The sequence below is a fragment of the Myiozetetes cayanensis genome, unplaced genomic scaffold (assembly GCF_022539395.1).
Source record: "Myiozetetes cayanensis isolate MyiCay16 unplaced genomic scaffold, myiCay2020 scf12, whole genome shotgun sequence".
NCBI lineage: Eukaryota > Metazoa > Chordata > Aves > Passeriformes > Tyrannidae > Myiozetetes > Myiozetetes cayanensis.
The window spans coordinates 29863468-29890640 of NW_026086826.1; the positions used below are offsets into that span (position 1 = coordinate 29863468).

Sequence of the window (27173 nt, forward strand, 5' to 3'; positions counted from 1 at the left end):
GAAATTCCTTATTAGATTTAGTAAGATGAACTAAATTATATTATTCATGCAACACGATTGCTCAGCTGTATCCATGGAGCGATGGGTGCAAAGCACAATGGAATACCGTGTCTTTAAAATATGAATTTTACATAGAACCAACTAAAAAACAAATAAATACAGCAAGTGAATTCACCACTCACATACAATTCTAAATCTACAGCACAGATTGTACTGGCAGGCCACAGGAAAAACTCTGCCCTTTTGCCCAGCTTTTCCCCCACACTCTGGTCTCAAACCCTGGTACACAGGGCTGGGTAAGGACCTCAATGCTGCACTTAAATAAAGCTGCAGCTTCAGCTCCCACTTCCCATTTGAGGTATCAAGGCAGGATGAACAGTTTGTCACCCTGTTTGGAGCAGGTAAGTCCTCACTGAGCCTGTGTCACTCCAAGGGTGTGAACCCAGTCACCTCCCAGCAGAGGAGAGAGGATAAACCCCTCCTGGTACCCACCCCACTGAACTTCCCAGCCTCGGAATCGTAAAATCCCAGAACGTCCTGAGCTGGAAGGGACCCACAGGGACCATCCAGTCCAGCCCCTGGCCCTGCACAGACACCCCAACAATCCCACCCTGTGCCCCAGAGGATCATCCCAACCCTCCTGGAGCTCTGGCAGCCTTGGGGCTGTGCCCACTGCCCTGGGGAGCCTGTTCAGTGCCAACCACCCTCTGGGGGAAGAACCTTTCCCTGAGATCCACCCTGAGCCTGCCCTGGCACAGCTCCAGCCATTCCCTGGGGGCTGTCCCTGCTCCCCCCAGAGCAGAGATTGGAGCTGCCCCTCGGGAGGAGCTGCAGACCCTGATTTACCCCTACTTACTGAGCTAATTATTAGTCCTATCAGCTTTACTATTTAAAGCTTAAAATGCTTGCTGTGCCTCCTTTGACACATCAGGTGCCACACAGCATTTGTGCAGTGCTTTATGAAAAACATAAAAACAGTGAAATGGACCCATTTAGGCTCAGATTCGTCCGACTTCTAACAAACATAGGTAAAAAAAAGTCATGGGATTAAGAAAAAGAGGGGAAAAGGCTGCCTAGAAGCAACATTCCATGAAGATACATCTGATCCTCTGACTCCACAGCCTCCATGTGTATCACAACTTGGCCAGACCCTTTAGTTTAACATATTCCAAAGAGTAAATGGAACCAAGCCTCTTCTGCCTATTTAATGCCAGAGATAAGAAACACTCGTAATGTTCAAAGGCTGGGTGGGTTAGGGGTGGTCTCGAGGCCCACCCACATCTGCATCTTTCCCAGTGCAAAACAGTGAGCAGAAATTATCCCTGGGGGATGTTTGTGTTTCTCCAGAGTCATTAGGGAAGAGGTCAGTGCTTACAAGTGCTCGGTGCTGCTATTTATAGTTACTTATAAAAAGTGATTCTTTAAATGCCTTGCTCTCAGAAATTAATGTTTAGGTTTAAAATATATTTTTCTGATTATGCCTCAATGTGATTTTTGATCTTTCACCCGGACAGGTGAAGAAAGAGGGGGGAACACAGCTGGAGAGGGGGAAAAAAAAGGGAAAAATAAAGGTAGGCATCTGCTGAGCCTCATATGTGGTGAAATCCTGGCCCTAAATCTTCACCTTTGCCTTCAGCACCATGTGGTATTAACATTAAAATAATTTTAAAACCAGGTTAGGGGCAGGTGTGGAAGGAGCAGCCATAGATGCTGAAAGTTCATGTGGGATGCAAAGTTCCCACAGAGGGTAAAACAGTGAGGATAAAGCTGAACCTGAGGGCTGTGGGTTTATGAGACAAAAAGCCCTTGAGAAGGAGGGCATTTAACAGAAACCAGGGTGAGAGATTCCCATGGGATGGCCTTGGGCCTGCAAACATTTGGAAGGGTCACACTTATTGGTCCAAATAATGGAGTTTAGCCAGTGACAGAATCACAGTGTGAAAATAAACCTGGTTTAAAATCTCCTCACTTTTACTTAGTATTTCTGTGTTAAAACAAGGAGGTTTTGCCCTCTATCTAACATGTTTTTAAGAAAATCACAGCAGGTACATGTGGGATTCTCAGGGACTTTGATGATCATGGGGTCCCCTCCAACTCTGGATACTCCAGGATTCTCTGAAAAGTCTAATGAACAGATTAAAATGAAAAATACCTTTGCTGCTGATACATTTTCCACTTCTTTTTTTAAACAGGAGATACTCACCATACTTCAAGAGACAATTCCAGAGTCATTTCTGTGACCTAAACAAAAGAGATTTAAATACGGTTACACCACTTGGAGTTAAAAACCACAAACACACCTGGAGCACAATCTATTGCCACCAGACTATTCCTTTAAATCACTTCTTCAAAAGGGAGGATATTTCTGATACACACGAATGAGTTTCTTCCCTATGGATTTCTTTGTTTTAAAGCACAGAATGCAGATTCCCAAACACAGCACTAGCACTGAATACAGTGGAAAATGTTGCTCAGGAGCTGACTTCCATTCATCAGATCCCATTGCCTTGGCTTTCTTCCACTGATAATCCCTGACAGAGCTCTTCATCTTTGGCCTGAAGGGATCTAACCCTCTTCACCCACTTGTGATCCTTTGTTTTGTTCCTGCCACTTGTTTCCCATTCACCGAGCAAACTCCACACTCAGCCTTGCAGTGACACACATTTAGTGTCTAATTCCACTCTCCTCCAGCTCTACATGGATTATCCCCCTTGTTTGGGGCAGGTGATCACCAGGAACAGAGCTACAACCCCCCAGAATGAACATCTGCAGGACACTCCGAGAGCTGCAGGGTCTGGAAGGGCAAAGCTCCCACATCCCAAGGACCTGCCCAAGGGCCAGGAACAACCTCAGATGGGAACTGCAGATCAGCAGGGAGGTGGGAGAATGAAGAGGCAAAGGGATAACAAAGGGAGGACATGAAGGAACAGAGTGAAGAGTCATTCAGGAATCACTTCAAAGGCAGGGTAACAATTACATTATTCCCCCACCTGACATTACTAAGTAAGAAAGCACTTCAGGAACCACACAATGATCCAATGCTTAAAAAATATGTATGAAATAAACCCTTGGAGGGGAACATTCCAGTGGAGAATATCATGCCATTTTCTACACCTTATACAGACTGGTACAGAAACCTCAGGAATACATGTTATGTGTTCATTGTCTCCATCAGGCTCAGCCTGACTTCATGTTCCCTTACTGTTTGCTTATAAATTTCAGAGTGTATTTGGCTTTTTTTTACACTGATGTTTCGCCCTAAAACTCTCTACCAAGCTTTGCTGGACGCTGATGAGAAGTTAAAGCCTGGGTGTAATGTGGGAAGTCCTTGTATTACTGGAATGAGCTTTGTAAATTGTGTTCTCAAAATGTATTCATCAGCTCTCTCTCACCACCTCACCTCATGCCTGCAGAACCAGGGCCTGCACTCAGCCCACACTTTGCAAGTCCAAGAGTTACTGAAGCACTTAGTTAAATAAATGCACAGACACTTCCAAAAATGCAGCAATTTTAAAAAGAAAAAAAAAAAGAAATTCCAACCACCCTAAGGCTAAGCCAAATTAAATGCTAAATCTTCTACATGAAACTCTATGGTTTCCAATAAATGGGCCTTAAACCAGTTATTTGCTGCAAGCACACTTTTAAAGTTATGTCACACAGGAAAAAGCAGAGCAGTCACAAATCAAGACCTCTGATCATGTAATAAACCTCAGCCAAAGAGAAATGCTGACAGCATTTGAAAGGTGTCCCTGCCCACGGCAGTGGGTTGGATTTAAGGTTCCTTCCATCCCAAGCCATTCCATGATTGTAACACAAGCAGAACAAGCTCAATTCCACACAGATTTAACAACCATTTCCAGGAGTTACTGTGCAGGCAGACAATCCCTGTTCAAAGTGATTCCATCTGCTTTGCAGACGTGTTTGAAGGGAACAATCCAGTGACTGCCCCGCTGCGTGTTCACCAGGGCTGTGTTACAACAAGCCACTCACAGAAAGTGAAACATGTAATAATAAAAGAATTCCTGACAGCTTGGTGGAAGCCACAGGCATCAGCAGGAGGGGCAGTGCACTGGCCAGCAAACCCTGAGTAACCTCTTACACCAAGGCCACAAAACTAAACTGCATCAAGTGGGGAAGAAACTGGTTCAGCAAGAGAAAGTTTCAAACCAGGCTTTTAAAGACACACAAAACTGTGGTGGTGTTTTGCTCAATTCTGCTCTCAGCAGGGCTGCAAGAAGATAAATACAGTGCCTTCAGGGTACCAGTGAATGCTTAGAAAGCTTCAGACCTTTCAGCTTCAGAGCAGGGTATGCAGAGAACAACCCTCACCTGAGGCACCTCTGTGTGCCCCCAGATATTCAGCTATTCCCTGACTGAAAGGCTGCCACCCTCACCCCATGATATACCCTAATCCCTTCTGGAATTCACAAAACAGCTGCATGTTAAGAAAAAACATACATGCACAGTACCGAGGGAGACTGATGGGATCAGAAACAGCCCTTGATCTCCCTCCATCCAGGAATGAACATCGGGAGCAGGCCAAGCGTTTTCCTTACACTCCAACAAAAACGCTGTACATCCTGCTCTGCACCACAGTTGAGGTGTTGGAAGAACCTCCCACCCTGTTCAGAGCTGCCCCAACAAAGGGCAAAGACACAAATGTTCTGACTTACATCATTGAAAGTCAACTGGACCTCCTTCTTTTCTCCCAGCTTCAGAGAGGAGATGGGAAACGTGGACGTGCCCAGAGTCTCGTCCATAACGTAGTTGGCATCCATGAGAGTAACCTAGAAAAGACAGCTGGGTATTCAACTGTACCTCAATCAACCCCTTTTTAATTCTGTAAGAGTAAAAAAAAAAAAAGATATGGAAAAGGAATGGGTTTTACCCGCCCCAGTCAATGCCCAGTGCCAACAGACAAGTTCCTTACAACAGGATAAATTCACAGCCAGTGCAGGTGGCACCTCCAGGGTATGCAACTGCAGGAGTACACCAGCATTGTCTACAAAGGGTCTTTTCATCCAAGCATCTTTCTGTCAATACATCTCACCATCTTTCTAAGCAGGCACAATAACTTCACACTCTACACATAAAACACACGATTACTTCAAGTGTGACAGGCCAAAAACCAAGCTTTTCACTGAAGACAGAATCCACACATCCCAGCCTTGGATGCACAGACCAAGATTTTTTAGATAGAATCCATACAGAATATGCCAAGTTGGAAGGGACCCACAAGGATCATTGAATCCAACTCCTACATCCCAGCCTGGTGTGTACAGACCAAGACTTTTATAGCACTGATTTGGCAAAGTGTGCAGCATTCCAAAAAAACACAAAGCTTTTCTCTGTATCCAGCCAGACCTTCAAGTCTCTTCTCCTACTCTCCATGTCAGAGCACATACCCTCCAAAATGTGATAATCTCCAAAGATGTCTGTGGATACCACAGCACACCATGCCATGCTTTTGCTCTAATCCACGTGGATCCAGGTCTAGCAGTCTGGTTTTCTTCCCCAGGGCTGCTTTCCAAGTCCTCAAGTAAGATATTCAGCAAGAATTTCAAATTATCATTTCCACAGTCTCTATTAAATGAGTTTTTCAGACTCACTTGACTTATGTTTTTTTCCACTTTGTGGACTTATATCTTCTAAAATATCATCTCTTTGTGGCTTGGACCGTCTCTTCTGCATTAAACAAACGGAATCAAGATACAATCACTTGGTGCTGCTACATCTGGGTTCAGCCTCCTCTCAGCTAAAAAGAATCTTCTTCATCCTGTGCCACAAGCAACCCTTTGAAACGATGAACTGTATTTTAGGGCAGAACTTTTATTATTTTAATGGCTTTTATCTGCTTCCTGCAGAGCTGTGGTGGAGCCACCGTGCATTCCCTCACATCACCTGTCCCCAGAGCGGTGTGCACGTGTCAGGGCCATTCCCTACGAAGAACAGAGCTAACAAAGGACCAGAGACAACCTGAAATGCTGGCCATGCCCACTTGTAAAATCCTCAGATGTAACACTCATCTCCTGCACACAACCTGCAAAGGTTTGACACACCAAGATTAAGCAGTGGCTTAACCAACAAGCCTGCACATGGAGTGGTCCCCACAACAGCCCTGGGTGGGCTCCAGGCATGGAGGAGACAGCACAGCCACACTTTTGCTTTGTCTCCTCAGGGGGAAGCAAAGAATGGGCAGAGACTTGACTTTAGCCCCACCTATTCCCTGTCTGTAGCAGCTGGATCAGTGTAGGAAGCAGGCAGTAAGTGATGGCTGAGGTGAGGAACAGTAAGCACCATCCCTCAGGAGCAGTCCAAGAGGTGACTCACAGGCATGTCTTAGGATGGCTCTCAAGGCTGCTCCTTGAATAATTCAGCTTACACAACACCATGGCTGAAACAAAAAAAGGTGGAACCTCGAGACAAGAGACGCCACACACGCACAAGCTGCTGTGTTCCACCTTTCCAGGCACTGCTAACCGGGATTTACCTCCAGGACGTTCTCCAGGTTGGGGTCCAGGATGAACTCAAAGGTCTCGTCCCACACGGGGTTGACGTCGTTGTTGAAGTGTTTGGTTCTCTTCCTGCAGTCGGGGGCGGTGGGGATGAACAGCTCCACGTAGGGATCTGGAGTGTCAACTGCAGGGCAGAACACACGCTCAGGGCAGGGCAAACTCCACTTGGGGCTCTAACAGCTGCTGGTACAACCACGTGAAACCACAGATCACCCCCTGCTCCGGGACAGGAAAGTGTGCAGCTCTATAAGTTACATAAATGTAACAGCAGGAATGGCACAAGGGTGTTAATCTCCCAAAAAGAAACAGGAATCTAGGGTTGAGTCAAGTTTATTGGGAATATACAAACATCTGCCAGGCAAGCTTTTAAAAGTTTTTATCTCTTCCTCTCTTTCCAGCCTTTTATTTCTTTGGCTTGTGCCACAGAAGTAAGCGTTCCACAGAGCAATGAAAACAAGCAGTTTGATGCACAGTTTGGGATCCCCTTTCCCCTCTGCTGGTTTGGGAATGATGAGGGCATACAGTCAGTCCCCTGTGCTGCCACACACGGAGAGCTGTGCAGATGGGAAACCACTGCAAGCACCACAGAACCAAGACCTTATTTACACAGGCTATTGGAATAACACTGACTGGAAACAGAGATATGGCAACACAGCTGAGCAGAGTTATTGGGGGAGAGGAGCACACACTGACAGAGCCCATCGGATGTGTCTATTAACAGTCACTCCTGAGAGCAAGGAATGCGCTCCTGGCAGCCCCAAAAATCCACTTCCCAACGAGTTAAAGCTTGTACTTTTTTTCTCTTCAATGAGGGGTTTTTTCCTGTCAAATTAGGCCAAGGCCCACGATGTCCTTCACGGTAGATTTTTCTAAAACACTGCTCAGATTTCAAATCAAATCAACTGTCTTTGGGGGGAAACCCACAACCACACAACCAAAAAAAGGGCTTTTTGAAATCACTCAGGAGGTCTGGAATATGCACCCAGGCAAATTCTATTCAATTTTATTCTAATTAAATTTCTCAAGGAGTTTAATTAGCCAATTGCTGCTGGTCGCACAGACTTGTTCTGCCAAGAGATTGAACTGCCCTACAAAAACTTGGTTTTTTACCAAAATCACAGTGTTGAACAGAGTTCTGGGCAAAACATCCCTCTCCCTTCAGTTTTTCATGTCATTATAGGATCAGCCTTATGTTATAAAAATCCTTTTCTTGTAAATACAATCACCAAATGGTTTCCTCTCCATATTCAAAACCCCCAAACACATGGAAACCTCAAACCTCTGGCACAGAGATGCCATTACTGACTTCCTACCAGGCTAAACCTGAGGCAGAGAACAACTAAACTTAGGAAAGTCAGCCGGGGTAGCTCAGCACTGACAAGCCACCCCCTCACCTCCATGCCTTTATTAGCTTTTAACCCAAGGCAAAGATTTAATCATCTGCCCTTTCATGTTTCAAAGTTCATTTTGAGCTATTTTCAGTAGAGAAAATTAAAATCTATTCTTTTGTAACTTCCTTCTTCAGATGAAGAGAAAATACAATGGAACGCTGCATGCTGTGATTAAGATATTGCTAAAAGCTATATTAATCAAAATCTTAATCCTTATTATTGGATGGGGACCAAAAAGTAGTTCCCAGCAACCTGGCAAGTAACAGAAAAGTTCACTTCATGTATTTCAAAACATTAAAGTTATCAAAGGCAGATTGAACAGTCAGTGTGTGCCCTTTTCCATGGATGCTTTTATTCCTGCTTGGGCATTTGCCAATTGATTTGCCATGGAATGTTAAGAAAACCTTATCTGAAAATGTGAGTAAAAACAGCTTGGTTACTGATGTTATCACAGAATCCCAGGATGGTTTGGGTGGGAAGGGACCATAAAGCTCATCCATTCCCACCCCCTGCCCTGGGCAGGGACACCTCCCACCAGCCCAGGATGCTCCAAGCCCCGTCCAACCTGGCCTGGGACACTCCCAGGGATCCAGGGGCAGCCACAGCTTCTCTGGGCACCCTGTGCCAGGGCCTGCCCACCCTCACAGTCAACAATTCCTTCCCACTATCCCATCTCTCCCTGCCCTCTGGCAGTGGGAAGCCATTCCCCTTGTCCTGTCACTTCAGGTCTTGTCCCAAGTCCCTCTCCAGCCCTCCTGGAGCCTCTTTAGATTCTAGAACACTGTTACCCATAAATTGATTTTAAAAGGAAGCATCTTTATGGTTAATGGGTCAAAAGCTGATGCTTTGTGAGTTTAATCAAGACAAGAGAATTATCTATACCTGAGAATTATCTATATCTGGACTTGATGATCTTAAAGGTCTTTTCCCACCTTAACAATTCTATGTAGAGACAACTCTGTCAGGGAACTGCTTTTTTTTTTTAACAGCTCCAGTACCTGAAATAGAACCCCAGGTTTAAAATCAACAACATGTAAGGATCTGTCTTTGTTCCTCAGGGCACTTCTGAGGAAAATGAGGGGTTTGTACACTCAGCTTTGCTCCAGGTTGATCCTGACACAAGTGCTCTCCCTGTGACTCCTCTGCCACAGCATCCCAATGTTAGATTGAAGGATTTCCAGTGGCCACAAGAGGAGATAATTCCATATCCCTCCTTTCCTGGCACTTTCTGGCTATTTACAGTAATTGCACCTGAATGTCACAGTGCCCCTGGAGAGCTTCAGAGGGAACAGCACAGGGAAGACTGGGACAGGGGAAACCAGAGGGATTTCCCAGGAATAAATCCATCTGAACTGACAATTCGGTATCTAAAACCCCACCTGCACACCCAAAAATGGACCTAAGAGTTCCAGCACTGCTGCCAACCGAGGGTCCTGCAATCAGCAGCTGATTGCTGTACATACCCTAAAGCTCATCAGCAAAACATCCATAATAATGTCAATTTACAGCATCCTCCAGGGGCTGAATGGAGGTTTCCAACAACAAAAGCAGAGTCAGAATGCAAACTGCTATTTCAAACAGCTTAGGAAACGGCTGAGAGGCAGAAAGCAAGGATTCCATGACTTTGCCTTGCTTGATTTATCTCCTGGTTAAGTAATTGCTGTAGGATTCTCCCTTTAAGTTCCACTCTGAATCACCAGGTGAAACACACAGTGGACAGTAATTAGGGTCAAACACTCTCACATTAAAACATGACTAATGGTTTAACAGTCTGTCTATTAAAGAAACCTGTAAAATTTCCTACACTGACTGGAAAGCATTTGATCTTATGCTAATAATTTGATGAGATGACTGTCAGCAGGCCCCTATATTAATATAATTAATATTTCGGATATATAATTTATGTTTCAGTCATTTCAATTATTTCAACAGCATAACAAACATAAAGAAACTGTAGAAAGCCTGTTCAAATATAAAATACCAAAGATGAAGCCAATACCGTCACACATTAAAATTTGTCTCATTTGTCCATCAAAAGCCAAAAGAAAAGCAAAGTTCAAGTACCTCAAAGTCTGTTTTGCTGTAAAAGATTCCACGCCATAAGGACTTGACCCTTTTTCCACATCAGCACACCATAAACACTTGTGATCCCAATGGATATCCAGTAAAACTGCACTAACTAACTTCACTTCATATATGCACCACCACTACAGAAACTTCATCTGGAGCCAGGTTTTCTGGTCCCATGATCTCCAGATACCATTTTAAAGCAATTATGGGAATATTCCAGCAAGCCTATGGCAGAACTTCCTTAAAGAAGTGTGTTTGTTTGGTTGATTGGAGAATTTTGCTTTCTGGTTAACCGTTATTATAATTAATATATGAAAATATGTTTTATATTGGTATGGGTTATTACATATATACCAGTTACCATATACATTATACAACACTAATACAATATACCAATTATGTATAATATTGGGATGTGTATATATATATATATATATACAAAAAATGGTAATAACCTTTAAGTGCAATCCCATTCATAAAACCTCACTAGGTCCCAAATGACTATCTTTGTCTATTTTCCACCTTTTTTTTTGGCTTCCTGCATTACAGTTCCACTTGTTTAGCACAAAAATCACATTGCAGCTGAGCAGCCTGACTGAGGCCAGGCTAATATTGGGAATTGCTGGACGACCTCTCCCTCTTCCAAGGGGGAGGAAGCCGAATAACAACTGAATTGCTATTCAAATAGGGAATTTTGCAGGGCTCACTGGACAAGATGCTTCACAGGGGCTTGAAAATGCGAGTTGGTCTCTCTGCCACGGTCAGGTGAAAACGGAATGAATTTTAAAATCATGTTTCAGCTTCATGTTTCCAGTTTTAAAAAAGGAATTCTTAAAAATGGTACTTATCAGTAACTGTCAATACCAATAATTAGCATTTCCCAAAAACCACATGAACAAATAAATGAGTTATCAGATTTGGCTTAGCCTTGCTCTGTTCCACTCCACAGAAAGGAGAGGCCAACAAAGATCTGAAAAAGATGTCTCCAGTGTTCAGGAGAACACAGGCACCAGTAATTGATAATTAATTCATTTATCAAATGGGAAAGAAGGAGTGGGAAGCCCCAAGATCCCACCCAGGGTCCAGCAGCAGGCCCCCCATTCTCAAGGAGCAGACAGCTGAGAGGCTCCAGAGGAGGTGATGGGTTATTTACTGCCTGTGTCTCAGGTATGACAGGGAATGCCAAGCCTTTGGCTTTGGGGATTTTGCAAAGGGGATGATGCAGGGGGAGATTTCGTGAGCGGAAGGTGACTCCAAGTGAAGCAGCTCTGCCATGAGAAATCCTGGGATTAGGTAACACATCCATTAAAAATTAGTAGTGCCTTTTATTACAGTGCTTTTCAGCTCTGGTATTACTTCAGTGAAGGGCAGAACTGAACTCCCAGCACAGAAAACCCCAAACAAGTCAGCTGAATGCTGCATAGGGTCAAACCACATTTGTACAAGTGCCAAGAGCAGTATTATATTCCTTTCTCTACATTATTTTTATTCTCTTTGCAGACAGATAGCGAGAAGTGACTGAAACACTAATCTTGCAACAGGCCAGAGAAAAATAGCATTTTTCTAGAAGTGTGCCAGAAACTAAGGGGTTTGGGGGTTTTTAATTAATTTAAGTGCCTAGTTCTCAGTGAAACACCTCACTCTATACCACCAGAGACACGTGGGGAGAAGGTGGCCTGGCTCAGCTCCAGCTGTGGGTCCACAGCAATGCCAGACCTGCACAGGGATCATCAGAGGGTTTAGGCATATCATCACATTCCTGCTAAATTACTCCCAAGCCACAAAAAGACTTTTGGTCCAGATTTATGTTAGCTGATGGAGTATAGATTATTCCTAGTCTGGCATGAAGTCTGCTAACACAAATTTACACTGGCAACGTTCTCTGAATCCACACAACAAGTTTACACTGGGTCTGTGTTTGGTATCAGGAGGTTTTAGAGGTTTTGGGTCTCTACCAGCAGCCCTAGAGCTTGACTCACTGTATTGATGAAGTGCAGCCTCAGGGCCTTTGACAGAGAAGAGCTTCTTCCCTTGACTTTTTAATTCAGACAATTACAAGGAACATTTTTGAAACCTGGAGCTGTCCTGACTGGAGCAGAACCCGAGCTAAGAACAGGCTCACTGGGGAACACACAGACCTGTTCCCAGCATGACTGTCCTCCTGCAGCACTGGCTAACCCTACTCAGGGAAAGAATGCTGGGAAGGAAACAAAGCTGGCACTCCGTTGTCTCAGTGATCCCCCTGAGATCTGCAGTGGACACCTCTTGTCAGCGGCATCATTCAGTTTTTACGACCCACATCTTCCATGGATACACATTCCAGTACCAGCCCTGGCTCCCGATCCAGAGGCACCTGCTGTGGTCAGTGGTGGAGCTCAGAGCACCCCAGGACGTGGCAAACAGCAGGGCCAGCACAGGGGCTGTCAGAAGGCTCAAACCTCATGGCTCCTGGCCACCAAACCTGCACGTGCAGCTTGTGGGATGTGCAGGATTGGCCAACTCTGACCTACTTTTCCCAGGCTGTTGGGCTGGAAAAGGGAAGGAGTCTGACTTGTTTTCCTCTTGCAAATCCCTTGCAAAAATCAGAACCCACCCCAGGGCCTTGCAGGAAGAGCCTTATCTGATGACACTTCCCCAGGAATCCTATCTAAGCCAGGGGGCAGGACCAGCCAGCTGTGATCCTGGGAACAGCTGGATGAGTCCTGGATGAGCTGCTGTAACACCAGCTCTAATGCAAGCAGGCAAACCTCCAATGCCTCCCACTGCAGGCCAGGTTTAAAACCCTGCACAACCCACCCAGGCTGCTCTAGACTGCTGTGACTCCAGATTTAACGAGGCCAGGTCCAACCTCCGGAGTGCTGGCTGATGTGGCTGATGGTGAACAGCCACACCAGTGGCTGACACCACACCACTTCAGCCTAGCTGCAATGGAAATGCATCTTTTATTCCAACAGGGAAGACAGCAACTGGGAGAGAAGCTAAACCAGTGTCCCAAGCTATCAGACTTTAAACTTTCTTGAGAAAAGATTTTTCCCCCTCTTTAAAATGGCCCAGAATTACAACTGTTCATTATCAAAGCATCAGAAGTAGTTGAAGCACAGTAAAAGCTGCAAAACCAAAACAGGATTAAGCAAGATTAGCAATCATTAAGAGCAGAGTCATAAAACTGGTTCCCTCTGTAGATGCTTCCATCTGTTTTGAAAGCCATTATCCTGAAATGGATCGTTAAAGATACAAGACAAATTTTACAGTGCTTCCTTTGACCAAATTTTCCACAAGCTCCCTGAAAATCCAGAAGGGGCGAGATGCTGTGGAAAGAAGAACCAGTTTGCAAGCATTTCTCTTCCACAGTATTGCAGTTTGGGATTCTGGCCATTTTTCTGCAAGTCCTTGTGCTGTCCTGGAGGAAAGGAAAGGCTCTGCAGTTTGGGTGGCATCTGAGCAGACTCAAAACTAAACATCTACTATATAGGAACACACTAGAGCAGAGGCCAGATGTTTTCCAACATCTGCTGCAGTTACTCAGCTCCTAAATCTTCCAGCCTGTAAAAGAGGCAGCCAAAGAGCTGAGCACAGTGAACAGAGCAGTCACTACACCAGAATCTAAATCTGTGTAAAGCTGCATCACCTGGATGTTGATGGGATGATATTCTGGACTGAGATAATCCCCTTGACCAGAGACACCAAAAATCAAAGCAGGTTAAATGAGTAAAGAAAATACTTCTACATTAAGGCAACAGTAAATGGGCAGATACCTGAAATAAGAAAGAATTTGAATGAGCTGCTGGAAGGAGGGTCTGCTCTCTGACTTCTTTTGCCCCCTCCCAACCATGCTGGGTGATGAGTTCTTACAGTAAAGCTCATCTATCATCCCCACACGTTCTGCATTCCCAGAATGACAAACTGGTCAAAGCACACTAACTTCCTTCACGTAGGAAAAGCAGCTGGATGGAAAATTTCTGTTATGCAATTATTGCCATTTTGGTTTATTTTGATGTGCTCTGTCAGTGAGTAACAACAGCAGCTACTGCAGCTCAGCTACTCAGATCCTGGGATGACCAAGATGCAGATCTGGTTGCTTGTCTCTGTCAGATCACCTCACAAAAATGTTAACTCCCAGACACAGTGGGAAATCACAGCCAAACAGAGAGGGCTGGAGGCTATCCCAGCTCCAGCTTTCTCTGCTGCTCCACCACCCAGATCAGCCAAGGCACTAAAAATAAGTCTTGAATCAGCAGAGCTGCCTGTGTGACCTGTTCACTCATGGAAACACACTGCCTGTGGAAGCTACAGTGTAGTGGGCACCTGTGACCTGGGTTTAAGGAGGACACAACCATTTACACTCCCCATTAACAAAGAGCTCAATAAATCTTGAATAACACGCTTAAAATATTGCCAGGGCTCAAAGAGATAGAACTCAGGGCTCCATGCCCATCTACACCAGCTAAAACTCCTTAAGCAGGGGCAGAGTTCAGAGCCTTAAAATGAAAATATCACACAAGGTCCTTCAGCATATTTAATAAACTTAGACTGACCCAGATTTTTCAGAGCAAGTCCTGTAAAAACTGATATGGCAAAAAAAACAGCAAAACATTACACAAAATCTCTCATGTTCCCCCAGGCCTCCATCACCACCACAATGTAAAATTAACTCTCTTGACCCCAGAACAACAACAGCAGGAAAAATCAGGGGCAATCCACCAGAAGAGCCAACAGCTTAGTAGGGTCCATAATGGGACAGTGTCCATGAAGGGTATTCAGGTATCCACCCCAACCACGTCACAGCCACCCTTCCTGGTAGTGATTCCTGTCCTTGAGACAAGTTCAGAAATTCCTTCCACAAGTTCAAGGTTTGGCAAATCAAATTAAAATATATATAGATATAGATATATTCACAGCTTCAAGCATCTCTCCTCAGTAATTATCACGATCACTGATCTGATCAAAGAGCTCCCAGGTTCCAACACACCAAGCTTTGTATACACACAGGAAACAAAAGCACTGTTCGCTTTCCCAAAATAAAAACAGACACAGTGATCTGTTTCTCACACTCTGGGGGATTTGCCAGGACTCCAAGAACCAGCCCCAGGAACTTGGAAGCTCCCTCAGAGATGCCCCAGGCTACAGAGCTCTGGGAGCTGCCTCAGACAGGAAACCAAGCAGGTTTCTGTGGCCCTTAGTTCTGACAAGTTTTGTCAAAATAAAATGTTCTTCCTGAGCAGCTTTTTGGTTTGGGTGATTTGCAAAGATAAGAGGGTGAGTTTTTGGAAAAAAAAAAAGTTACATTGATGGATTGCACTTGGAATTTATTCTACAGGAATATGGTGGACAAAAATGCCATGGTATTCTGGCTTTCTTCACCCTTTCTCCACTCCCTTTAATATCATATCATATCATATCATATCATGGGGTCCCCTCTTCAACCTCCTTTATTCCCTTCCCATGTTCCCCACACTGTCTCACAAAAGAGACTGAGAACTTGTGTTTTCCATCTTCTCACACACACAAACCTGCAGGCTCCTTGTTCCACCCTTCCAGCACTTCTCCTGAGCTTTTTTGTATAAAGATTATATAAATATAAATATACACATCCCACTGCATCTTCTCTGCGTGTTCTATCCTTTGCCCCACAGGAGATGTTTAATAGATGCCCAGTTCCCTCTTTTTCCCTTCACCAGGGCTCCCCTCTCTCCCCTCATACTCAGAGCTCTTGGACATTCCCTTTCCAAGTGTCCTCCCCCCAGTTTTACTGTCAACAGTAAACTTTCATCCTGCAAACTCACTGTTAACCCACTGAAGCAAAGCTGAGTGTCAGAGCAGGAATTGGAAAGCCCAACCCCAGCCCTGGGCTATGCCAGGCTCTGCCCAGGGAAAGGCAGGGATGACCTGGCAGCAGGGCAGTTGGACCTGAGGAAGTGGGAATATTCTTTCTGCAGATTCAGCCAATATTCTCTCCCTCTTCCCCCCCTTTAGAGCAGAGCAGAGTTTTCATGGGCCGTTCTTCCTGGTGGTTTCCTGTTCAGCTGCACAGCCCAGCAGCCTCACAGAAAGAGGAAGAAGTGCTGGTGTCATGTATCTCCCCACCACAAGATCTGCTGACCCATTCTGGGTTGGTTTTTATTTTTTTCTCCTTACTGCACTGACTCAGCAGAGCTCTGGGGCTCCTCTCCTTTGACGTGTTCCCACCGGCAAACCACAGCCTTCTGAGGCAGCAGCAACTGCCAGCTCCACTGGACTCACACAGCCAGCCAAAAAGCTAATTGTAGGTGTTGCTTGTTGTAGGCAAATGGTTTACAAGTCACTCAGCTCTCCTGGATCAGTGGAAAGAAGGAGCGGCAACTCTGCTGTCTGAGTGAGAGTGAGCGATGACACGGGGACACTGCCCTGGCTCTTTAACCAGACAGACAAAAAACCACCCCCAGCCCAGGAACAACCACTTAACACTCGGCAAGCTGGATGTGTCATCACCTCCCCCTGCCTACGGCAACGGGCTGGGGGGAGAAAGGGAAAATAGAAAGAGAAATACTCACGCATGTCACCAATGGCTCCCTTGGTGACATTTGTGGCTTTCCTTACTGTCACAGTGAATATGTGTGAGTACTGGTGCTCCACCTGCAAGTCAGAGAGTTAAGAGGTGATTAAGCTCCAGAACAACAACAAACAACAAAAAAAAAACCATCTATGAAACAGGTCTCATTTTGTCCAAGAACAGAGAGAGGGGAATCACCCAGGCAAAACGTAAGGGAAGCTCATACTGGATAGAGCATCTCAAAGCTGAGCTGCGCCCTGCAGCTTTCCTGGGAGGTCAGACCTTGCACTGGGGCTGCTGGATTTTCCTGCAGCCACACCTACTCATCTCAATGAACAACACTCCTCCTCTCCACACAACCCGCTCCGAGGCATTTAGTCAGTCGGGGGCAGCTGGATACGGCAAGGAAAAAATAAAAAGGGGTTATTTTACAGATCGTCTGTGTAATTACCTTCCCCTGGTACGAAGAACAGGAGGCACTGCTTCCAGTGTGTGTTGTGGAGCAGATAAAAGCATACTGCCCGTGCAGGGGACAGAGTGAGCCATGCCTGGAGTGTACCTTTTAGCACACATCAGTATTCGGTGTGAAAGCATCCCCAGGACAATGTAAGGAAGGTGAAAACCCAGCTGCTAAAACATTCCCCAGCAAGTTTCATGCGGTTTCTGGGGGTTCCTGTTTCCTGCAAAGCCCGAGCACACAGCAGGAGCAGGTCCCTCCTGAACAAACCAGGGAAGTAGGAAAAGATGTGAAGTTAAGAAACAAAAAGTAAAAAAATTTAATTAAAAAAAAAAGGTCACCAACTCACATCTGCTGTTGCTTTATCTACATAGCAGTAAGTTTGAGCAGCTCTGAGAATGAGCAGTGCACACTGCAGGGCAGACAAGAACAACAGCACCTTTCCAGGGCCAGAGCACAGAGATGGTGGGTCTGTCTGATGTGCTGAAGGCAGGAGCAGGTCTCCCACAGTTCCCTCTCAGCCCTTACACCCACACTGCTGTCCTAAAAGCCCGTCTTTGGGACACTCAGGCTGTCTGGCTGCCCACAGTGCCCAGACACTGACTCACACCCTGCTACAACACCCCTCAGGTTTGCACTTCCAGCACTGAAACAGGGATATTTTCCACCTTTCCCTCACCCCCTATTAACTTTGTGATGTACATGGCACATCAGTCACTGGGACCAAAACAACTAGCCAAGTATCAAAGGTCTTACAACATGTTCCAACCAGAGGGAAAAGGGAGAAAGACCAGAATCAGGAAATTCACTGGAATTTATTTAAAACCATAAACAATCCCCCTGGTATGGGACATGCTTTTCAGGCTGTGCCCGGTGCTTTCTTGCTATGTTTTCATCCGGACACTTTGTTTTTTTCAAAACTGGTTGTTCCAGCCCAGCCTCCTTATTTCTCATCTACAACTCACCCACAGAGTCTAGAACCAAACTGGACCCCTCTAACACAAATTAAAAAAATAGTATCTTATAGGTATCTTACATATCATTTCCTCAAAATAAACTGAAAAAGCCAAAGCCAACCAGAGATGCCAAAAGTGGCTTGTGAGTGTTTAATAGTGGAGTCAGGATACATTAAAAAGCAACTGAATCGATACCAACACCAATCCCTCCACAGTCCTGAGGTCTGTGAAAGCACAGCCACATTCCCAGGGCAAAGCATCCAGGAAAGACTGCCCACAGTGATGCCAAGGGATGGGTCCACTGCATCACTGCCTGACCCAGACACTGCAGGTTGCAGCTTCCTCTGGCTGCAATCACCCCGTGTTGTGACAGCTGGAGGCTCCATCCATGACTGCGTGCCCAGCACAGCTCAGCTCCAGGATTCCTCCCCTGCCAGCTGCAGGGCTTGTCTGGATCAAGGAACAAGGCAGCAGGCAGGGGGAACCGTGGCAGTGCCAGCTATTACCCTACAAGTGGTGCACTGAAACCGTCATTGGTTCAGTGGTTCACCCACCACAGGAAAAGTGGAATTCAGCTGTGCCTGATCCTCCCAGTGGAATCTTTGCTCACCTCGGAAGCACCAAACCCAAAAGAAAGGGTTTAGGTGTGGGAACCCACAGCTGGAGGAACCAACAGCTACTGAACAGCCTGGGCTGTGCTGGCACGAAGACGTGCCCAGGATTCCACAGCATCCATCACCTTCTGCAGCTTCCCAGAGTGCATGGATGAACGGGAAGGAGGATGTGAATTCTCTGTGAATAAATGTCTGCCTCTGCCACAGGGCAAAAAAAAATCCCAGAGTTTTCCATGCCAGCAGGGTAAATGGGGATTTCAGTGGCTATCTGGGGAGAGCTGGTTCTGTGTGAACACAGTTATGTGAAGTTCTGTCATTCATCCTGCTCCAAGAATTTTTACAAGCTGTGAATCTCCCAAAGCTAACAGCTCTCGCTGTCCCCTGTTTTCAGTTTGCTGCTTAAAAACACCCAGAGCTGCTTTATCAGCGTGGGCCACCTTCACACACACGTCAGGTTGATGGAGGGTTGGTTTCACAACCCGGCACTGGCCTCGGTTTGTTCACAGACTGATGTATTTCCTTTGCCACATACAACCCTGTAATTAAAAGAAAACAGCCCAAAGTACAAACACACCACCCTTCTCCTTTCTCCCCAGCTCTTAAGAAAGGGCTTGTCCTCACTGGAGACCACAAATCAGAGATCACCAAGCATTTAGCAACGAGGAGGAGGAGGAGGAGGATGGAGTTCTAATTAAGTGGCAGGATGGGACATGGGTGTGCTGCATTCAGCCCTCAGCTGATACATGAAATCCAGGTGCAATTCTGGTCCTCGGTGGAAAATGAGGAGCCTACACGACACTCCCTGACAAAAGGCACTCTGAAAAGTCATTTTCTTGCATCTCCCAGTCCTACTCATGAAATTTATATGCCTAAGTAAAATGCCAACCAGCAAGCCACCACTTACCAATGCATTCTCATTCCAGCAGGACAGAGATCGTCACTATTTCTATTACACATCAATAACTGTTTTGCTAAACAGTTATACTGCTTTTTTATTGACTGAAACAGCAACCCCCACCATTCCAGCTGTTGTACCGCCAGGAAAGCTGAGCCCCGTTAAAGATCTGGGATCCTCTGAAAGGAATGCAAGTACACAGAGGCCTGGCAAAACTGGAAAACATTCTCTCCTTTCCCCATTCCTCACACTGAGGATTATAAAGAGTTATTAATATTTGGCCATAACCACACACTTGGAAGAAATTTGTAGCTCCTAAAATAAACCATCTCCCTCTTTTTAAAAAGAAAACAACACAGGAAGCTCCAAAGTCCAGATCTCTTCTTACACCAAAATAAACGTTTTTCACGCAACTTAAGTGCAATGGGAAATAAAGACAATTTTCCACTTAGGATCCAGTTTCTAAGGGGATTAAAAGGACTAAATGTCCACGTTTCAGAAGCATTTTTTGCTTAGGTTTTGGAGTGAGTTCTGAAGACGTCAGATGCCCCCCTGGAAACATCACAAGAAATGTATTGACTCTGAATACCCCTACAAATCCAGCCCTTGCTGCTTTAGATGACTAAGCTGCATTTTCTCAAGTGACTTATGTTCACCTTAAATCTTGATAAAAATCTGTACATTGCCAACTCCTCAAGTACTTCTGAAAAACAGAGGATGGTAAATAAATCACTTAAACGTTGCAACACTGAGTGGAGCAACATCTGCATTCCTTTAAAAATCGACAACAGGTTACAAATTTCAAAAGCTCACACTTAATTCTAGTGGAAGGTGTCCCTGCCCGTGGCAGGGGTTGGAATGAGATGGGCTTTAAGGTCCCTTCCAACCCAAACCATCCTGGGATTCGATGAATTTAAAAATCTCAAAGCTATCAGCCACAGTGGCCTCGCCTTACAGGTGCCTGTCATCTCACTTCCTCTTTGCCCACGAATTTAGAGAAGAAAGGAGAGAAAAGTTTTCAACCTGCCCTCCCTGAGCACGGGGTTTGTAAATTATGGGACTCCTGTGGACAGTATTATTCACTCTACTGGTTCAGTACTGGTTTTCGCCCAGCTGGGCACTGACCAGGCTCCCCAGGGCAGTGGGCACGGCCCCAAGGCTGCCAGAGCTGCAGGGGGGTTGGGATGATCCTCTCAAGGCACATGGTGTGACTCTTGGGGATGAGCCTGAGCAGGGCCAGGAGTTGGACCTGGTGATCCCTGTGGGTCCCTTCCAACTGAGCACGTTCTGGGATTCCAAGTATCCTGCCCAGTCACGATTCAGCATCTCCTGCTCTCACCCACCTTTCCATCCCTCCTAACTCCTCCCCCTGCCTCCTCTGTTCCTCCCTCACCTTTGCTTGCTTTCCTCCCAGTAAAATTTCCCTAATTATCTGCTCTCCTCCCTTTAACATATTTCACATCTTTCACATATTTGTGAGCACACAAACACCATCCCCTTCCCAACAACCTCACACCAAAGTCTCCCGTAACACGGGCGGGTTTGTACCTACAAACTTTCCGGACTTGCCACCGAGGAGGAATTTACACGGATCCAGTATCACATCTGTGTATTCCAGAATGCTGAGTCACAGAACACAGCTCCATCAGGACACACTGCCTTGCACACCAAGCCCAATCAGGAAGCTCTGGCACGGGCAGATTGCATAAGTATTTAACAGTTTTACTTCCTCAATGTTAAAGGACACTTGAGCTCACAGCTGGGCTGGACAAATGAAAATATTTGCCTGGTTACTTAAGGAATAGATTTGCAGAGTCCGTGCTCTCCTTTCACGGGGTATTTCAATCCAGGCAAACATTTGTGCACACACAGACACGATTTTACCTCGAAGCCATTTTCCCCATTGTTATGATATTTATCATTGCAACCAGAGATGTATTACGTATCCTAGGGCTCTAAACCTAAAGCATTTTTGGCACAGTCGGTTCTGTCTGCACCTGCAGCGGTGTTTTATTCCTCAGAGTCTTTCACAAAATGTGGAAAGAGAGATAAATAAAAAGATCAGAAAACACACAGGTCAGCAAAAGGACTTTTAGGAAAAATACTTTTGAGTCTTTAAATGCCAAATGTCCTTAAAATCCGAGATTTTTGCATTGATATGAGCCTGCTGCCTTCCAAATTCCAGTAAAAACCTCCATGGAATTTCAATTTTCGAATTAAGAAACCTCAAAAGATTTCCATTCACTTTTCAAGCAATTTACCAGACCAGCTCTTGCATTAGCAGCGTTTACTACAATACATGCTGGTATCAAAAGATCTTTTACGGGAATGATTCAATGAACTCTAAACCGAGCGCCTCGGAGACCTCTCCCATGAAGGGACAGCTCATTCCAGGCATTCCATCCAGGAGAGGGCACTGATGGCGAGAGGAGAGAAGTCAGAGAATTGTTATAACGCAGTTAAACACAGACACCAGCTCGCAGTCGGCCCTTCAGCTGAGTGTGGAGGAGCGAAGGCGAGGAGGATGTGAGTGCGTGGGGCACAAACCACAGCGCTGATAAGAGAGCGCTTCGAGGAAGCACGGGGTGTATTTTTAGCCCTGTTTCAGCAGCACAGCCCTCTGACAAGCGTGGCTATCTGTGGGTTACACCCCACGGTTCCCGGGGGGGATCCCGTTCCCAGAAGCCGGTGATGGGAACACGCCCCGGAGCTCAGCCTGGCCAGGAATTGCCCTTTCGGTGTTTACTTTGGGAAGGCACTTCCAGCAGAGCTACCTGTGGACATCCCAGTGCTCAGGGAGCCACTGCCTCGCCCACAGAGGGCAGTTCTGCTCCCATTTCCCTTCCCCTTCTCTTGTCCCTACCTCTCCACTGCACAGGTTGTGTTTCCTTGGCTCCACCTTCCCCCCCAGGCCAGCTCTGACAGCACAGAACAGATTTTCCAATCATTCCATGAAATCCCAGAATGGGCTGGGTTGGAAGGGACCTTAAAGTTCATCCATTCCCACCCTCTGCCCTGGGCAGGGACACCTTCCACCAGCCCAGGTTGCTCCAAGCCCCGTCCAGCCTGGCCTGGGACACTTCCAGGGATGCAGGGGCAGCCACAGCTTCTCTGGGCACTCTGTGCCAGGGCCTGCCCACCCTCCCAGCCAGGAATCCCTTACTAGTAGGGTTTTTTTGACCTTTTTTTTTTGTATTGAACTGTTTTTTCTGCCAATTCCTCAAGGTCAGTTGTCTCCCCAGTGACATGGGTTTGATAGCTGGGACAAGGGATGCAGCAGGAGCACTGGGATAAAGCAGGAAGGAGGGAGCAGGAGCTTTCAGCAGCAGTTGCTGTTGATAGCACAGACCATTTCACTCACACCTGGATGTATTCTGAAGATTGTCTTTGAACCAACACCATTGACATACACTAGTTTAAGATCTAAATACCCAAAATAGTCACTTATCCCTCTATCCATACTAATGAAAAGGGAAAGAGTCAGTCAGTAAATAAAATTGTACCAAAAAAAAATTGTACCGTGAGGGATAAAGTTACACACCATTTCTTTAAGGAATTAGTGACAATTGCAATGCCATGTGCTTATTTAGAGTAACCTCCAGTAGGACACATTATACAAGACAGGATATAAAACAGAAGGCAGTATACACAGAAGATTCAGAGCTACTTACCACAATGTGCTGGTAAGGATCTATGACAGACATTTCTGCTGAATTTTTACTCAAGACAACTGTCAAATATCTGTTTCAATTCCACACAGGAGAGGCTTTCCCGTTTTTCAGAGCAAAGTTCAGTGCGAAAGATCCTTTCACTATTAAATAAAAAAAAAAAAATTAAAATTCATCTGTTCCTTTTAAACTGTATTTTGTAACAGAGGAGATCAGTTCCTCTGCTTTAGGAAAGTTCCCAGTAGTCATTTGTTTACCAAGCAATTAATTTCAATAAACTGTGGAGATACAGATATTTACTTGCCTGAGCTGAAGAAGTTTCTCGTGCTTATTTCCTCTGCCTCAGGGTAAGAGTGGCAATCAAATATCTTGAATTCCAGTCATCCCAGTATTCTACAGATAAACAAAAGAAAAGAGGAATTACATTTATCCCTTAAATACATTCTAATAGATGTGCTTCCATGCATCACCATCCCAGTTAAAACCAGGACGGAGAACTCTAACGGAGCAGCAACAGTGCCCTCTGTAAACCCAGAGAGGGAATTCCAGCTGGAGCTCTGTGTCACCTCCAGGCCACCCCAGATCTCTGGAGATGCTCAAGGGGCTGTGACAGGCAAACTGTGAATCAGCTGGAAGGATTTAAACAGACTCTTCACAGGCCACTGCCTTCTGAACACTTAGTGAAGGCCAGGGGCCACCAGAGACCTTCAACTTCAGAACTGTTTCCAGCCATCAAAGGGAAATGCAGAAAGCAGTAACCTCCCTTAGTGTATCTCTAAAATCCATGGGAATGCTGGACAGGATCAGTTCTCAGATCCAGCAGGACCACCATCAGACCTGAACCACCACAGAAACTTCAGGGGGAAAAGAAGCGAAGCACCATGTGGGGCTTGGGCTTAAGGAAATGATTCCCAATCCTCAGTTCTGAAACGGCAGGATAAGCCCTAAAGAATGATGATTGATATCACTCCCAAACCCCTGGCTCTTGAGCAATTATGTGCAGGCATTACAATAACAATCTAGTTCTGTTATGAGCACCAGAACATTACAATATCCCTTCATTAATCACGGAATTATCAAGGTTGGGAAAGCCCTCCGAGATCATCGAGTCCAACCATGGATCCAGCACAGCCAGGTCCACCACTAACCCACCACACCTACACGTTTTTTGAACACTTCCAAGGACAATGACTCCACCACTTTCCTGGGAAGCCTGGGCCAGTGCCTGACCACCCTTTCCTGGCAGCCCTAACAATAGTCTGAGGCCAGAAATCACCCTGGGCTTATTTATTTGTTTTTACCTAAGGAAGTCTGAATAAGAAAGACTTCAGCACTGGAGTAAATGTGCCCAGCCATATCAGTTTTGGAGGAACTGCTGCAAACTTCAGAGGCAATCCAGAAAAGGGAACAGCAAGTGCTGTCCAATCACTGTCATGAACAGGAATTTTTAAAGTCATAAACCAGAAAATAGACACAGAAAAAACCCACAACTACCAACAAGCACCACAATCAATTTGAGAGGATACACAAAACCAAGCCGAGGATACTGCTCTGTCCATGGGATTAAGAAAACAGGTTAAGCCCGGATGGAGTTGTTTGCCTTGCATCCTAAAGGCAGAGTTGCAGCTCCCCAGATGATCACTGAACTGGCTTAGGCATGAGATCATCCTCCCCGCTCCTACAACCCCCTGCCTCATTCATTTCAACATCTGCAGGAAGCACGTCTGGGATGCTGCAAACAACAGCCTCTTTGACTGCAGGGCCGTGCCGAATCCCCGAGCGCCATCTGCCCCCGTGCTGGATGAGACAAGGATGCTGCAGACAGACAAAAATGCGGTGGCGTCACCACCAACGGCATCCCGAGCGCTTCAGCACACGCTGCGAGGGAAGGACGCACCAACAGAGCTCTGAGCAGGGACAGGAGGGCCAGGGAGCCTTGATGTGATGGACAAACCCAGTATCCTGGTTTTCCACACGGCACATCCCACCCCAGCTCCTGCCGGTGCTACTCCAAGCGGGAGCTCTTGCTTTGCTGCCCTCAGTCCTCCAGGATGCACCAAACGCAGGCAGGTACCCAAAACCAGGCACCCAGGGCCACTTCAGACATGGGAGTGCACCTGGCACAGGGACACGGATCCAGGCCCTTCCAGGAGCCAACATCTGAGGAAGCAGCAGATATTTATGTTGAAGTGACTCAAATACTTACTTAAGTACTTTCCATTGGACTTCATTCCTATCAGAGTTACCTGACCCTGACATAATTACACCACACCCTCTGCAAGCTCACACTACATTAGCCATGGAGTTCAGCTTAATAGATTCTACATCTAAAAATCTTACTGTGGCAGAGGAGCCAAATACAGCACTATCAGAAAGTCCCTGTTACACCCACCAAGAGCCATGAATAAAGTCATGAAGAATGGTTACTTCAAACACCTGCAGTAAATAGAGCTGTGATCCCAAAACTGTCTCAACACTGCCCATATACACTGTCCATCCCACAAAGCCTAATGGAAGAGTCTTCATACCATCAAAAAATATCCTGAGTTGGGAGGAACCCACAGGGACCATCCAGTGCAACCCCTGGCCCTGCACAGACACCCCAACAATCCCACCCTGTGCCCCAGAGGATCATCCCAACCCTCCTGGAGCTCTGGCAGCCTTGGGGCTGTGCCCACTGCCCTGGGGAGCCTGGGCAGTGCCAACCACCCTCTGGGGGAAGAACCTTTCCCTGAGATCCAACCTGAGCCTGCCCTGGCACAGCTCCAGCCATTCCCTGGGTGCTGTCCCTGGTCCCCACAGGGCAGGGATTGGAGCTGCAGATCCCAGTGAGCTCTGCCCTCAGCCTGCTCTGCTCCTGCAGATCTTCTGCTGATTTTAAGGGCTGCACCACAAGCACACACAAAGACCTGCACTCGAGCTGGAGCTGGTGAGTCCAGCCCTTGACAGATGCAGGGGAAGCCTCTGAGCACATGTGCAAGGACACTGGTATTACCAACACACTGTTTTGTTTCTCTGCTATCTGGTGGTATCACGTTATCTGTGACTGTGCTGCTCCCAGGGCTGACAGCATTCCTTCCTAAAGGAAAAGCACCTCACAGGCTGTGCTGGGCAGCAACACCAACACCACCACAAATCCTCTGTGGGCAGGGCTTGGAGCAACCTGGGCTGCTGGAAGGTGTCCCTGCCCACAGCAGGGGTAGAACTGGATGAGCTTTAGGGCTCCTTCCCACTCAAACCATTCTGGGATTCCTGTTGTTTTATTGACAAGGGTCCAAGTTTACAAATTACCACAGCAAACAGCCTCTTGAACAGGCCACAGTTTAGCCTGGTCATGCAATACAGAGACAGCTCCCCCTAAGTGCTTGAATCTCACTCTCATCCAAAAGTGAACTCTACTTTCATCAGCCCAAGAGTGTTTAATTCTTCGGCACAGTTTCAGACACCACAAGTACCAAGCCATCAGTGGATTACTAGTTAAATCTTTTGGAGTCTTTTGGGATCTCAGCTCACTTTCACTTGTGGTGACAGACTGAAAAGGAGAAGGGATTATTGTCTGAGGAGACCGACAACAGCAGAGCAACTGCACAGAAAGAAGTTGCACACACACACACACACAAAGATCATTGAAGGAACATTTTCGTTCTCAGTGCTGACCCAATGAATTCCCACAGACAGTTCAGTTTTACAGGATATGTCAAGGCAAAGGACAGGAAGAACCATGAGGTTTTCCCAATTCATGCTGAGCATGAGCCTGCTCCAGAGTCAGTGTGACCGAGCAGGAAAGCTCTGAAAGTGAGTAAAGCACGGCTCAGTATAAATCTCATCACCACAATACGTCCTCACAACTGTAAGAAAAATCATTAAAAGGAGGTTGTTTATATCAACCTGGCCAATTCCTCTTAAAAAAAAATCAAATACATGGACAATTTGAAAAATAGTAAGTGAATAAGTATGACTCACCAGCACAGTCACTAACGTCCAATCTATTATGATAAGAGTAAGGGGTACAGAATAAGCTAAGTAATGACTCAGGCTTTTTGTATGAATGTCAGCAGCCATTTATATCAAATCAGAT

General features: G+C 46.0%; 1 protein-coding gene across 2 annotated transcripts in view; it reads right to left on the reverse strand.

Moving 5' to 3' along the window:
• Window positions 1–27173, reverse strand: part of PLA2G4A (phospholipase A2 group IVA) — a 67532-nt gene that overhangs the window by 29849 nt on the left and 10510 nt on the right. The window contains exons 2-7 of one of the 2 annotated variants that reach the window (XM_050307250.1): window positions 23400–23488; window positions 23099–23238; window positions 16507–16588; window positions 6491–6639; window positions 4674–4787; window positions 2204–2241 (exon numbers count right to left, since the gene is read on the reverse strand). In XM_050307250.1, the coding sequence (XP_050163207.1) occupies window positions 2204–2241; window positions 4674–4787; window positions 6491–6639; window positions 16507–16588; window positions 23099–23131 (416 nt within the window). In that variant the 5' untranslated portion in view covers window positions 23132–23238; window positions 23400–23488. Of the gene's footprint in view, window positions 1–2203; window positions 2242–4673; window positions 4788–6490; window positions 6640–16506; window positions 16589–20975; window positions 21022–23098; window positions 23239–23399; window positions 23489–27173 lie in introns of those variants that run through there. The other variant, XM_050307251.1, reaches the window with a different exon arrangement.